Source organism: Bombyx mori, chromosome 20 (genome assembly GCF_030269925.1).
Source record: "Bombyx mori chromosome 20, ASM3026992v2".
Classification (NCBI taxonomy): domain Eukaryota; kingdom Metazoa; phylum Arthropoda; class Insecta; order Lepidoptera; family Bombycidae; genus Bombyx; species Bombyx mori.
The window spans coordinates 5,286,659-5,301,416 of record NC_085126.1 but is presented as its reverse complement, the minus strand read 5'-3'; the positions used below and the strand labels follow the sequence as shown (position 1 = coordinate 5,301,416).

Here is a 14,758-nt window from a genome sequence, read left to right as displayed (position 1 = left end):
GCATTTCGGAAAACAGAATTTAGATAATATACAGTTAGCGATAGACCATTTTTCTTTTTGTTTTTTTTTGAGCCTTTTGAGGAACCGTCTATGTCCCAGCGCCTAATGGGTCAGCCAAGGACCTGTGAAATACCTTTTTTTTATGTTGCTTCGAATGGTGTAGACGTCACAACATGAATAGCTTGAAATTTGAGGTCTACGTTAATTACTTACTATTTATTATTTATATTATTGTTCCTTGTTTTACAACACAACGCGGAGCTATTTTTTCAATTTGAGTCATTCGTGAACACGTGTCAAGTATGTAATTTATTAGAAAATTGTGTAATTGCTTGCGGGATTCGAACGTTGGTATAGCGGCATCGCTCTGTACGAGTAGGTACGGCGATCTTATCCTTTAGGCCACGACGACTTGCGTATTTTCCTCTCTAATGATATTACTGTAACGAATGTTATTAAAGATTAAAAAGAACATTACGTAAAAAAGTTAAGAAGTTCGTCGAATCCCAAACGATTATGAGGTGTCAGTATTGCGAATACATGACATGATAATTTAAATTTCCCGCTTAATACACGCACTAGTCCCGTTCAGTTCAAGGAATATGTAATATTGTGGAATACTGTGTAAGCGAACGAAATAATTCGGGCGACTTCAGCTAGGGTTGGCACATTAAGACTGTATTTTTTATTTTTTATTTGTATGTTCTGAATCTTGATAATCATAGACAACAGTTTGTAGTTGTATTCGCTGATTTAGGCCCTACAAGTTTTACATCTAGTCTAGAAGTAAAGAAAGAATAAATAAAAAAATCTTCTTTACATATATTAGAATTGTCACGTTATAGTTGTCATAAATGTCAACAGCCGCCCGTAAATCGCTTTTTTGCGTTAACACTTCTATGCTAAGTGAAAACTAACATTTGTGAAAACATAGTAGACGTGTTTTGTGATTTTAAGCAATGCAAGAACATGTTTAATTTAATTTGTATTTTTTTTTTCTAGAATACAAGCCAGTAGTAGCGTGCCAACGCTATGCGAACCCTACATAAAATAATGTGGATCGGTTTATTGCTGTTCTGTTTTCTTTTGAGGAAAAACAAAAACATATCGTTTCGTCTTAGTATTTAATTACCGAACTGTCAATTTGCGAAGCATAGCGAGGTGGTTTCTAAAACCAATACATTTGTTGGATAAAATATAATCCATTTTTCGCTGACGCTCAGCCCTGCGTTTGAAACGGTTTAGTTGCGTGAAATTCGTTTATAATTTTACGATTCCGTGTAAAGTACCCGTTAACGCACAGTCTCTTTACACCTCGTACAAAGAATCGATGAACGAGATTTTTATCGATTACAAGATACTCGTAATCGATATTGACATGAATGAAACCTTTCCGACATCGAATAAAACTGTTACTTGACCTAGATATCGTGTACAAGTTTTATTTAATTAACCACATGTTTATGTCAAGGAAATTTTGCAAAAAAAAAACTTTTTTGGTATATCTTTAGTAACAATTTTAATGTTTTTTTTTTTGGTACATTATAATTAGTTGAGACGGCAACATATTAATGATGAAAAGAGTTTTTGTTTATTCAGTTGAGCACGCTCGTAAAGTGCAGAGAATACAGAAATAATGTTGTTTTATTACTTTAAATGTTTGGATGGGTTCAGGACTTATTCGGTCTAAATAACAAAAGAAATACTATCTCTATAACTATACCTTTATACCTCCTAAAAACCAGAGGCCGTAATCTCATTTTGTCACGGTGGTTATATTACGGATAACAATCATGTAATGGCACCTGCGAATCAGTAAAGGTACTTATACTCACATACTGGAGTTTTGAAAGGTAGGGCTTCGGAATTCCAAGACATAATTATTATTAGTGCCTCTCTTATGGCGTTGATGACTACCAACGAGATCACGACCGTATAGTTTTTTTGGAAGCTATTTGCAGCGGGGGAGTCACGACCCTCAGTAATGAGGAGAACAACGCAAGGAGGAGGAGGAGGATTTACATTTTTTTTATTGCTTACTGGAGCCCATAGAAATCTACAACGTAAATGCGCCACCCACCTTGAGATATAAGTTCTAAGGTCTCAAGGCTGCCTCACCCTTCAAACCGAAACGCATTACCGCATGATTCACGACAGAAATAGGCAGAAGGAGGTCTTACCATCAGTAATTACGCAAATTATAATTTTGCGGGCTTGATTTGATCAGATTGAACATGCTGGAACTTGTCTTGAGACATGTCGTCGAAGTCTCGAAGAAGAAGACGACCAAACTAGTCCAAACTACAACTAGCCACTAGACACAACCCTGAGTTTCTTGTAAGATCTGCTCAGTGGGTCGCGATGCTGATCCGGTGATTCCGCAAATCACTGCTCTTGTTTTTACTGGTGGTAGGACCTCTTGTGAGTCCGGACGGGTAAGTACCACCGCCTTGCCTACTTCTACCGTGAAGCAGTAATGTGTTTCGGTTTGAAAGGTGGGGCAGCCGTTGTAACTATACTGAGAACTTAGAATCTCAAGGTGGTTGGCGCATTTACGTTGCAGATGTCTATGGGCTCCAGTAACCACTTAATATCAGGTGCGCTGTGAGCTCGTCCACCCATCTAAGCAATAATATTTTTTTTACCAAATTCTGTCAGGTTGAACCTGTGAGCTCACCTAGCCGTTGGCCCGTAGCTGGAATAGCTTCAATCAGCGGACAGCTAGAGAAAAGAAACGGCTATTAAAACGTGTTATTACTCTCCAAAACAGAAGTTGTGATTACTTCGCGACAGAAATTGGCATATTAGTTCACGCGACGAAGGAATTTTCTATCTTGACACTGCAGCCCCTCCAGGAGGAAGTCAATCAGATCCTTGTTTTCCTCGACCACGGAGGGACGAGGTATTTTACCCAAAATATAACCTTTGCTATAAGCCTTTGATATAACAATATGTATATTTTTACTGCAACTTATTACATTATTTCGTTCCTATTGTGTGTTAGAAAGCGTCGTTGTATTTGTTGGTTCTATTGTTCGCGAGATCTGTCTAAGCACACGCTACGTTCTCTTTATAACTATGTATTCGACCCATTCAATGAAACGTTATATAATTAAAATTTGAAAAAAATTTACCTTTGAATACATTGCAGGGAATAGTCGAAAACACTTGCTGTTTTTATATTTTCAATGAAAAATTGTCTATCTATCTATTTATCTTCCGTCAATATTTAAATGAAATTGAGCCTACGACCTAATGTTTCAGAGGTTGCGAGACGGCATTCAGTATGCATGCGATTCATCATCATTTACATCATTGTTTAATTAGGTTTAAATTTTTTCATGCCGATTGTGCTGTGAGATTAAGTTGCTTTCAGACTACGCTATACTATACTGCTATATAGTATAGCAGCTTATACTTAGCCAAATAATATATATTGTACAGTAGCGTGAACGTGTCCATAACAATGTATGGTGTGCGATATTGTTGTGCTATGAGCTATATACTATATGTTATTATATTATAGCGTAGTCTGAAAGCGGCTGTAGTTTTCACAAGAAAAACATATTAACAGTCAGAGGTATTGGGGATGGTAGGCTCGTTCAATTAATATTCTTTTACGTATGCTGAGGAGTATACAGGTCGCTCAAGGACATCAGCAAGGTCAGCGGTATGGCCAAGCCGCTGTATACTGCTTAAACTGTCAACGTCTTGCTATGACATTAAAAACAATTTTCTGATTACTAACCGGTTAGACTCCGTGACCTTAGACTATATTGGTAGAATTCTAAAGAGTGCTAAGAAGAACGTAGCTGTAAGATTATTAGTTGAATTCTGATGTGAGACGCGTAGGCGACGTCATTCTGTTCTACACACTACACAACTACTTACACTGAATATATTTGCCGTGAATAATTTAAATGCTGTTTTCTATTAATCGTGTTTCGGGTTTTGTTAAGAAGTAATAAAAACCAGCCACGCTTTTTACGCCTAAATGCATGAAAAATGCTCATTCGTTAATATGTAGTAATTGTGATAAAGAATCTCTCATAGAGACCCATGTGTTGTACAATGTAAAGACACTACAGTCGTGGGTGAAGCGCTCACTGTAGTTACTTAACACCAGGTAATTCTTTAGCTCGTCTGGGTATTTGGAATTCATATTGCATAACCTATCTTTGTGTCTGTGTATGTCATTCTCTTGTAATCTTTTTTTTATTGCTTAGATACATTATAGAGGGTGGAGGAGCTCACAGCCCACCTGGTGTTAAGTGGTTACCGGAGCCCATAGACAACTACAACGTAAATGCGCCACCCACTTGAGATACAAGTTCTAATGTCTCAGTATAGTTATAACGGCTACCCCACCCTTCAAACCGAAACGCACTACTGCTTCACGGCGGAAATAGGCGGGGTGGTGGTACCTACCCGCGCGGACTCACAAGAGATCCTACCACCAGTAAAAAAGGTTTTTTACCTTTCTATTCGCTGGTAGCTTAAAAGCCTATTCCAGCTACGCCCGGACGGGTACGTGAGCTCACGGGCTCAACCTGAGAGAATTTGCCAACACTAACCCTAGCAAGAGCAGTGCTTCGCTGAATCTACCTTCGGATCGGAATTGCGACCCACTGAGAAGATCCGGCGAGATTGGCGAGAAACTCAGTGGGTTCCTCTTGTTCCCAAGGGAGACTCCCTTCCTGATAGTACCTGTATGTGTATAGTGTTCCTGATAGTACAAAAAACTACGTCGATAATAATCAATAATCGATTCACAAATTGATATAAATTGGCAAATAAATTTCATCGAGCGATCGGTTCCGCTCTAGTGAACACTCGCCGGTTGTTACGGACGCAGTATTTGTAATAGCATAAATTATAATAGCAACTACGTACAGAAACATACGCGGTTTGACGGGCGGTCATAGGAGTTTTTTTTTTTTTTTTCGTTTCCGTAATTCTCGGTTGCACATTTTGTAACTTTCGCTTGAAACGAAAAAAAGTGTTGCCAGTTTCGATGTTTCTAAATGGTGATTGTGTTCTTTAATTAGTCGGTATGTTTAGGGGTTCGATGTGATGTACAAAATAAATTATGGAGGTCCATTAATAGAAGTTGATGACTTAAAGCGTGGTGAAGTGTACAAGTTGCATATCTAATTACATAAAAAAAATTGACTATACATAGATATGTAATAATTTTGTTTCAATACTTGTAATTAACGTAGGCAAAGAAATAGTAGAAAAGTCTCCGAAAAATTGGTAGAATTCTAAATTAAGAAAACATTATTAGTAGAAAAAAAATGAAAAGCTGGCCCATATGAAGATAAAAATGTTTGTGATTTGGACGAAACAGGACGTATCGATACAACTAATTACCAATCGCTTAAGATGCTATGACCAGCAAGCTGCAAAGGAATAAAAAAATCCTATCTTCCAAACTATCACTGGTGGTAGGACCTCTTGGGAGTCCGCACGGGTAGGTACCACCACCCCGGCTATTTCCGCCGTGAAGCAGTAACGCGTTTCGGTTCGAAGGGTGGGGTAGCCGTCGTAACTATACTGAGACCTTAGAACTTATATCTCGAGGTGGGTGGCGCATTTACGTTGTAGATGTCTATGGGCTCCAGTAACCACTTAACATCAGGTGGGCTGTGAGCTCGTCCATCCATCTAAGCAATAAAAAAATAAAAAAACTCGTACGCTTTCTTACCTATCGCTACTATAAATGTTTGTAAAATCATTATTAAAATCCATATTCAGATATAAACATTAACATATTGGAGATTAAAAACGAATTAGTGAACACAGTTTTTCTTTAAGTAGGTTAAACGGCAAGTTCAGTGAAGATCGTGCGTGCAGCGGTGCATTACAAAAGGCCCTGGTTGTCATATAATTATCATGTCGCAAGGCGCGCTCTGTTGTTTGATGGTGAGGCAACGGTAGGTGGTAGAGGTCAGGATGTTGACTGTCTTGTATGTATCACAAACGACGACATGGTGGATAAGTTAAGCAAATTTTATTTTACATGAAATTATCAGATGAGCTACCGGCGAAGCTGCAATTTTCGTGGAACGAAGTCAAACCGGCCTAAGTCTTAACCGCATTGGAATAACACCTATATTTTCTTTCGAGTTAAACTATATTAATTATAAATTAATTTTATGTAATAGGTATAGGTATAGGTAGGGCATAGGTAATGTAATAGATAAACCTACAATTGTTTTCAAAAATACTGCACATATTTTCTAAAACTCGAGGTTAAACGCTACTTCATCATTTGTGACGTCATTTGGGGTCAAATACAAGGATGAACTAATAATATAATGTTAAAATGCCGTAAAAACGTTATAAAATGCCGATGTATTTAACATCGGCATTTTATGTAATGGGTATAGGTATAGGTGCTGTGCAGGAAAACGAGATATGGAGGACGCGTTATAACCACGAGTTGTATGATGTTTACAAAGATCCTAACATCATAACAACTATAAAGATTGGACGCCTACGATGGGCAGGACATGTGGTTCGAATGGAGAGTACCAGAATGCCGAGACAATTGCTCTATGGCAAACCAGAGGGCCGCAGAAGTCGTGGCAGACCCAAACTCCGATGGTTGGATGGCGTGGAGCGCGACCTCAAAAATATCGGCGTCAAGAACTGGAAGGAGAAAGCCCTGAACAGAGCAGTCTGGAGAGACATACTGGACCAGGCTAAGGCCCACCCTGGGCTGTAAGGCCTAAGATGATGATGATGATATAGGTATAGGTAGGGCATAGGTAATGTAATAGGTAAACCTACAAAATTGTTTTCAAAAATACTGCACATATTTTCTAAAACGCGAGGTTAAACGCTACTTCATCATTTGTGACGTCATTTGGGGTCAAATACAAGGATGAACTAATAATATAAAGTTTAGACAAGCAATAACACAAAACGATTATACGATATTTGACACCTTGCTTTATGATGAGCGTCAAAAACGTTGGATTTCTAAGAACTTATTAAGATTCAAAATGTATTTTTCATTAATTTTTACAATTGTAGAATCTGTGGGATTGTTTTCATTTTATTAAGATATGCTATAGCTACTTTTAAAACAACTTTATAGTCGGTCAAATTATATATTTCTATTAGTAAATATCCAAAAATGTCATTAATATTCAAAAGGACATATTTCTTATTCATCAAAATGCACTACGTGCAATTTTATGATCAAAACAAGATTAAACCTATATGCATTATCTTAGCATATTTGTTTTCGATAATAATAAATCTCTTTGTTGCCAAACCATGCCGGTACGGAGCGATGTTAATGTGTAATTACACTGTAATTACTCTAACTTCACTTTCTAAATACCGTGTAGTTTTAACGAATTAATTATGGCAAATTTATGCTGTGGTGTAACTTCAATTCGTTCAAGTTTTGAATGTTCTCTCGTGGCCTCTGATTGATTGCTTTGTTTGTTCATTATTGTTCATGAGTAATAATCTTGTCTATTTTGATTTCAACAGCATCGTCAGCCGAAGTCTTTTCACTTTTATGGTTTTTATTTACGAGACTCCACTCCATGGAGGTTATAACGTCGTCACCGATCTTGAAATTTGAGGTCTATAACTGAATTGTTTATTAACTAGGCATATTAAATTTTTTGCGGGTATGATTTTTATTCTACGATTAGCTGACCCGGCAGACTTCGTTGTGCCTCAATCGATAAATAAAGGACTATGAGGATAGTACATTGTTCAAACATAAGTTATGGTTTTTCAATCCAGACTTCCAAGTCTCAAAATGGATTTTTTATTTTAAACTTCATTTGATTTTAATATTAGTGGAACGTATACCATAATTCGTCCTTTAAGGGATTAGGTAATTTATGTAAATGAACATCCGACATGATCATTCATTTGTCTATTGTCAAAGATGGCGCGCGTCTTTGTATATATATTTTTTTATTCTAAGTCAAATGAGGCCGTGACCAACAAAGCCGACGGTCAAAGGGCCTATTTTTTATTTTAAAATCGATTTAATAAAAATTGTTTCTTGATTTTTTGGTTTTGACAGCATTTGTTTACGAGTTTTTGTCTGTGTTATGGTTGACAACGGCACATAGCTAAATAGTGAAACAAGTGAAGTAATAATATTTTATTATATGTTTGCGTGTCGTATATTTAATTAAAACTACTTTAAGGTTTAAGTTAATATTGTCATTTTATTATTTCCGACGTTTTTAATATTTACATTTTCACTGTCAAAAATAAATAATCATATAATGACATAAATAATATAATGACAATAAAACACGTGATTAAACCGATAAAGTACTTTATATTATGATGGTAAGCTGTCTCGCGTAAAGGCACTGGCAATGACGATGGCAAATTCAAGCAGTTGCTCATCTCGCTCCCCAATCCTGGTTTAAAATAAATGTTGAAATAAATTAAAAATAATTTAAAAATGACAAAATAAACGAAGTTTTCAAATATTTTACTACGTAGGTGATTCGATTATATTCCAAGTTAATTTAAATGCTGGATAAGAAATTATCGTAAACCTAATAATATATTATGTATAACGCATCAAAAACGTTTAAAGGTTAGGTAGGAATCAATTTCGTTAAGATTACGATTGGATTCAAATTATATTATAAACGACATGTGACATTTATAAAACTCAATTCTACGTATCATAAAATGTTAAGAGATCGTCAAAGTTCTAATGCTAAATGCTAATGAATAAGTCGCTAAATGTAATGATTACTCAAAGGGCACATGATATATTGCGTTGTAAAATATTCACTATCGTTTTCAAATTTCTGTTACAGGATAAAACATGAAAGTTATGAGACAGCACACTATAGTGATTGAATTTGACTACAAATAATTGATTTTATTTAAACTTAATACTGATCCTTCTAATTTCTATAATCCTTCAAAGAAACTAGGCTTCAAATTATCTCTGTAATATATTAGTATTTTGATTAATTTAAGATTGCTTTTACGGTTTCATCTCATATTTTTCATTGTCACTATATTATTTTCGACTGTTCCAATGCTTTGCGAAAATTTTAGAGTATAATGACAATAATAAATGCGTTATTAAAACTTAAAAGTACTTTTACTTTATCTACCTATCGCGAAAATGGATGAAAACACATTTTTTTTTAATTTCATGTCAAACACATCTTGTTTTAAAAGTTTTATTTGTTTAAAGTAAGGTTAAAAACTATACTTATTACTTGGAAGCACGTTCAGCTTAAACATATATACGGTCACGTCAAGAAAACATATTATGACAAATGACAGTTGCTTACGTCAGTTAGATTTTAACGCGTATTCACCATAGACCTATATAGTAGGGACACGACATATTGTTCTATACGCACAATTGCTTATATAAATAGCACCCATTTTGAAGGCACATACATAAACATATATCTATCTCGTTCTTACTCAGCACTTTAACTCGCAGGAAAACAATATAACAGTATTTCAGTGCGTACATAAAATGAAACATGAATATACGTAAATGTCTCCGTCTCCGTCTAATGAGGCCGAAAATCCGCCATGTTTAGCGCGCCAAATGTCATTGTCACGTCAGTTCGGCCGTCTGTTTTGGGTTGTACATTATTTGAGTCGACTATTATCAAAGGCGGCAATCTGACTTTTGGACAATTATTGGTAAATCAGAAAAACGAATTATTGACTTTGTATTCCATTGGCAGTCACAAAACTCTTCGGAACGACATCTTAGATAAATAACAGGTTAACTATTAACCTTTATTTAATGCAGGTTTTGAACCGTATTCTTTGAAGGAGACGATTATATTCAAATAAATCTGTATTGACATATCAATAATTTTTTTTTGTCCAAATGCACAGATTGCCACCTTTGATAATAGACGACTCATTTATTGACTTTGATATCGATTTAATATGATTGCTTATATAAAATTTCTTATTTTATCATGCTTAAAACATACAAAAATAATAATTAAAACATATTTTATAGGATCTCAAGAAAGTCGATGCCCCAAAACTATTATCTATATATATTTAAATTCATTATGGAGCCCTCATCCGAAAAATCGGACACCATTTTTTGGTCGGAATCTATTCATCATGACACTAATCATAAATACCTCTTTAAAATATGTCATCAAAACATATTTAGACATTCTGCTTAGATATTTCAGGAAAAAGGCTACCGACAAAATCTCTTCGGAACTATTTAAATAAAATACTTTCATTCCGCAGTGAGTAAAACACTATTGTCAACTCGTTAAATATTTAATAATTAAGTGATTTTAGAGAGGAAGTCACAAGGAATGACGTTTGTAATTTTATTAACGAATAAATGTTCTGTAGGTGTTTTTTTTATCAGGCGGTCCCTTGATAAGTTTAAAATTTGAGTCTCTCTCAAGTGAGAGTGATTCAAATGGTGCGGCGTACCTTCCTTGAGGTGCGCTGCGGTAGTGTGTTACGGACTTTAGAGTCAGCAAAACAATTAAAATAGATTGTAATAGTCTAAGAAAAACACGTACTCAAAATACGATAACATTCAGCATGCTAGAAATGGGCAGATGGCACTTTACTACGCCATATCTTTATGTTTTGCGGCAAACGACAACTTTATAAAATCAGTGTAGCAAATTTTAAAAATCGTCATATCGTTTACTTGGCAAATTTGAACTCGTCTTAGATTTCACATAATATCTAAATCACATCATCTTTGCACATAACAATATACTTACTTCCTATTATAGTATAAATTCTACAAATACATTCACTCCACAATATTTAAAATAAAATGAGCCAAGAACGTTTATCGATAAAACCTACTAACATTAAAATCTTCTGGGCAGCACTAAAACCGCCATGTTTTGTGGCCAGATGACGTCACAGTGGCACGAATTTTTGTTGACGTTTCATTTCCATAGGTTTCCTACTTCAGTGGTATTCACACTTACGTAAATATTATGTTTATAATAATATATTTTAATGAATCTTTTTTAGACGCTTTTATTAGTATGACTTTGTAACTATCTAGGTTTTTTATACGATTTTTATTGCATTGATAAGTGAATGAGCTCACTGTCCATCTGGTGTTAAATGGTTAATGATGCTTCTATCCACATTAAGACATGAGCCCTAAATCCTTAACTGTAAAGTTGTAACTGGTGTCTCTTTTTTCATAAAATAGGCAGGGACGTGGTACCTACCCGTACGGGCTCGCAGGATATCGGCAATGTAACGAAATGTTACACTATAGCAGCGGTCGGGGAACTTTTTTAATTATTACCCCAAAATATTTTTGTGTATGTTAATATTACCCCATGAAAAAGAACAAAAAAAAAACGAAATCGCTTCTTTTTAGCATCTTTCATATTATAGCCCCCATGATAATTTTGAAAAGAAAACAATTACTAAGAATTTAATTTAAATATCATTTATACAATTTATCAATTTAATACATAGTAATACATAACGCTTTAGGCGTTTAGTCGTGCTAGTAATACATAACGCTGTAAGTTTCACTTCAATATAAAATATATTTTTTACTCACAAAAGTTTCATTTTTACCCCCCAAAATTTAATTTTACCCCATTTGGGGTAATTTACCCCGGTTCCCCAACCGTTGCACTGTAGTATTCACCAATGTTAACATGTTAACTTAACTTTAAACTTTGTAGAGGAGTTATCATAACTAATGACAATAAATTGATTTATTACTTTGGACTGATAGTCACAGGATCACACAACGGGTTCCTTCTTTTGTTTTACGAAATTTCTTTGTTTTACTACTGAAAATTAAGTAAGTGTAAGTAGTTTTCAAAGTTAGATTTGGCAATATTGTACTTAACATTTGTTTGTGTAGCCAATATTAAGCTGTAGTATTTACTAAGTTAAATATTTTGAAACAGGAAATACGTTTGAAGTGAATCGTTGGCCTATGACGTATGACATTTTAATGGGAAAATGGAGGTTGCAAATGTTAAATAGATCAGAAAATTCATTAGCTTTCATTCAAATAAAAAATAATGAAAATTTCTTTTTGTCTTGTCCATAAGCATTTGTGAGCAGTAACCGACAGATCAGTCGTAAAATGGTCAGCCTATCAATTTTTTTTAAATTCCATAGGAAATCAAAAAGAATTCATATTTAATTCATTTCCGCTCAAGTGCCAGTAATGTGTTATGTTAACATTTACTTAACCTCAAACTTAAATCGAAATAGCATCCATCCTTCTCAGAAAAGCAAACGAATTATGGAGTGCGAGTGAGACAATAAATCCGCTTCTATATTTCTCGGACAAATGCTTATGTAATTAAACATTATGTAATGGAATCTGTGTTTAGAGGCCAATAGATCTGATCTTGTATGTTTGATTTTTTGCAGGTAAGCTATCGACTTTTTTGGGAGATGTGAGGCTAATAAACTAAGTACGGGTAAGTATTTATTTACGTATTTAGGTCACGAGGTATTTTAATCGGTTTTCGCGATTGGTAGACGTAATTAATACTACTTTTACGGTTTTATCGCGTCTTGTTTTATGGTAATATAATATTATTTCGGACGTTTCGTATATCTTACAGTTTTCGTGGTCACGGACGACCAAGTTGTTAATATGTTATCTGTCGACATTGGAAAAGTGGTTTTAATTAGGTTGTGAGGTTTACGCGCCACACCCGGTAATGGCGACTCGGGCAGTTTGAATGTCGAACGAGTTTTCAAAAAATTGATTGCTGAGCTGTCAATGAATTTTAGATTTTGTTGTGTTTTTTTTTATTGCTGTAGACAGACACGGGCCTACGTCTTTTTTGCTGTTAAGTAGTTGGTTACCATAGACTACGTAAACTGAATCTATCCACCATGACATCCGAGAAGTATCAGAAACCAACACATGGTCTATTTTGAAATTAAATTTGCGACTGAAATTGACGGGATAATAGTGTTTAGTCGAGCAGTAATCGCCAGTAAGTATATCAAGAGGAACATAAAGTTAGTGTTTAAAGATTGTAAGTTAAACTTCACCGAAGTCCGCTCTATTGAAATGCCGTTGTGTATCTCTTAAAGTGTTAAGTAAAATGATTTAGAGACAGCATAATCTTCTATGCATTGCGAGCATCACTGTTTAAACAAAAAAATAAATAAATTAAAGACAGACAAATTTGAATACGGGTCGTGAACGCTGTACCCGGGCACACCAAACTTAAAATAATAAAAAAAAAAGAATGTTGCCCGCCCAAAATTCAGAATTTTGACATTTAGGTACTACTTACCGATGGTTACTTACTTACTTTTAATGGTGGTAAGACCTCTTGTGAGTAGGTACCACCACCCTGCCTATTTCGGTCGTGAAGCAGTAATGCGTTTCGTATTCAAGGGCGGGGCAGCCGTTGTAAATATACTTGATACATTAGAACTGATATCTCAAGGTGGGTGGCGCATTTACGTCGTAGATGCCTATGGGCTCCAGTAACCACTTAACACCAGGTGGGTTGGTGTTAAGTGGGTGTGAGCTCGTCCACCCACCTTAGCAATAAAAATAAAAATAAAAACTTAGCAGGAAAAAACGGCGATTCGCCATTCAAATCCATCCGTCTCATCATCTTGATGGATCGTTTATAATTAATTAGTCTTGATATTTTTGACAACTTATCAACTATATTATATGAAGATTCGAAACTGATACAGAACTAAATGTTATCTTTAATGCGAATCACTTATAAATTAATATCTTCGAAGACTCTCGACGGGACCATGCTTTGTAAATTCTCATTTTGACAATGACCAATTTGATTATTGTTTTTTAGACATTCGATAAAAAATTAAAGCGTTTTAGGTTTTAGGTATGTGATTATATAATAGTAGTTTTATGTTCATATCACAGATCCATTTGACTGAGATATAATCTGTAGTTTGTATAATCTGTAGCTTGACACATGAGAACTAACTCGCTTATTTATTAATATTTGTTAGTTACCAATTTATCAGGTTATTGGTGCTGTAAAATGGCGATAACAAATGGTAGTCATTGTCAACATCGCTCACGGGAAGTGACGTTGAAGAATGTCAAGTGACTATAATTATATGTGTAGCGGATTTTTTTCTTTCGTAATAGTTTAATTTTCATATCCATTCTGAATCTCATCACGTTTAGGGAGTATTTTAGTATTGCTACGTAGATAATATTGTACAATTTTGTGCAAAAAGACAATTACCGCAGGGGGAAAGTCTCAGTCAAATCTTTCCATTAATTATAAAGATACCCAAATCAAACTGTATTTGAATTATAAAATTGTATCAAAATTGCTAGGAACACGCGCAAAATGAAGCTGTTATTTTTTGTATTAAAACTTTATTCTTGACAAATCATTTTTATTCATGGCAAAAAGTTTTCATTTCCAAATGTGAAGAGTATTTTCATAGAATCATCCTAATAGAGAACCAATGACTATACGATTTCTTTTGAAATATCATTGAAGAACACCAATAATACACACCAATACGTCTTGTTAAGCAAAAAAAGTCTTCATTAAATACGCATTTTACATTAGTTGATGTGTTATTGACTTTTGAACTTGAACGGGTGAACTTTTGTGTTGCATTAGAGGTTGTCGAGCTTTTAGGGTCAAGATCCCAAGAGCTCAAGTGTAGGAAAATAATGAAACTATGAATCTCGAAAAATTTGGATGTGGCGTATTATTTGTTTTGAATTTTTTCTACGGTAAATAAGAGAGCTACAGCTCGTTCTTCATAG

The 14,758-nt window shown here is 34.9% G+C and overlaps 1 protein-coding gene and 1 long non-coding RNA gene across 8 annotated transcripts in view; one reads left to right on the top strand and one right to left on the bottom strand.

Annotated features, from left to right (window-relative positions):
- Adamts-like (A disintegrin and metalloproteinase with thrombospondin motifs like) overlaps nucleotides 1-14,758 on the top strand; it is a 179,209-nt gene that overhangs the window by 35,136 nt on the left and 129,315 nt on the right. For 6 of the 7 annotated variants that reach the window (XM_062674163.1, XM_062674162.1, XM_062674165.1 and 3 more), the window contains exon 1: nucleotides 5,376-5,473. In XM_062674163.1, coding sequence (XP_062530147.1) covers nucleotides 5,391-5,473 — 83 coding nt within the window. In that variant the 5' untranslated portion in view covers nucleotides 5,376-5,390. 7 annotated transcript variants of the gene reach the window in all.
- Nucleotides 1-14,758, bottom strand: part of LOC134200745 (uncharacterized) — a 188,368-nt gene that overhangs the window by 146,088 nt on the left and 27,522 nt on the right. The gene's annotated exons all lie outside the window — the stretch shown is intronic.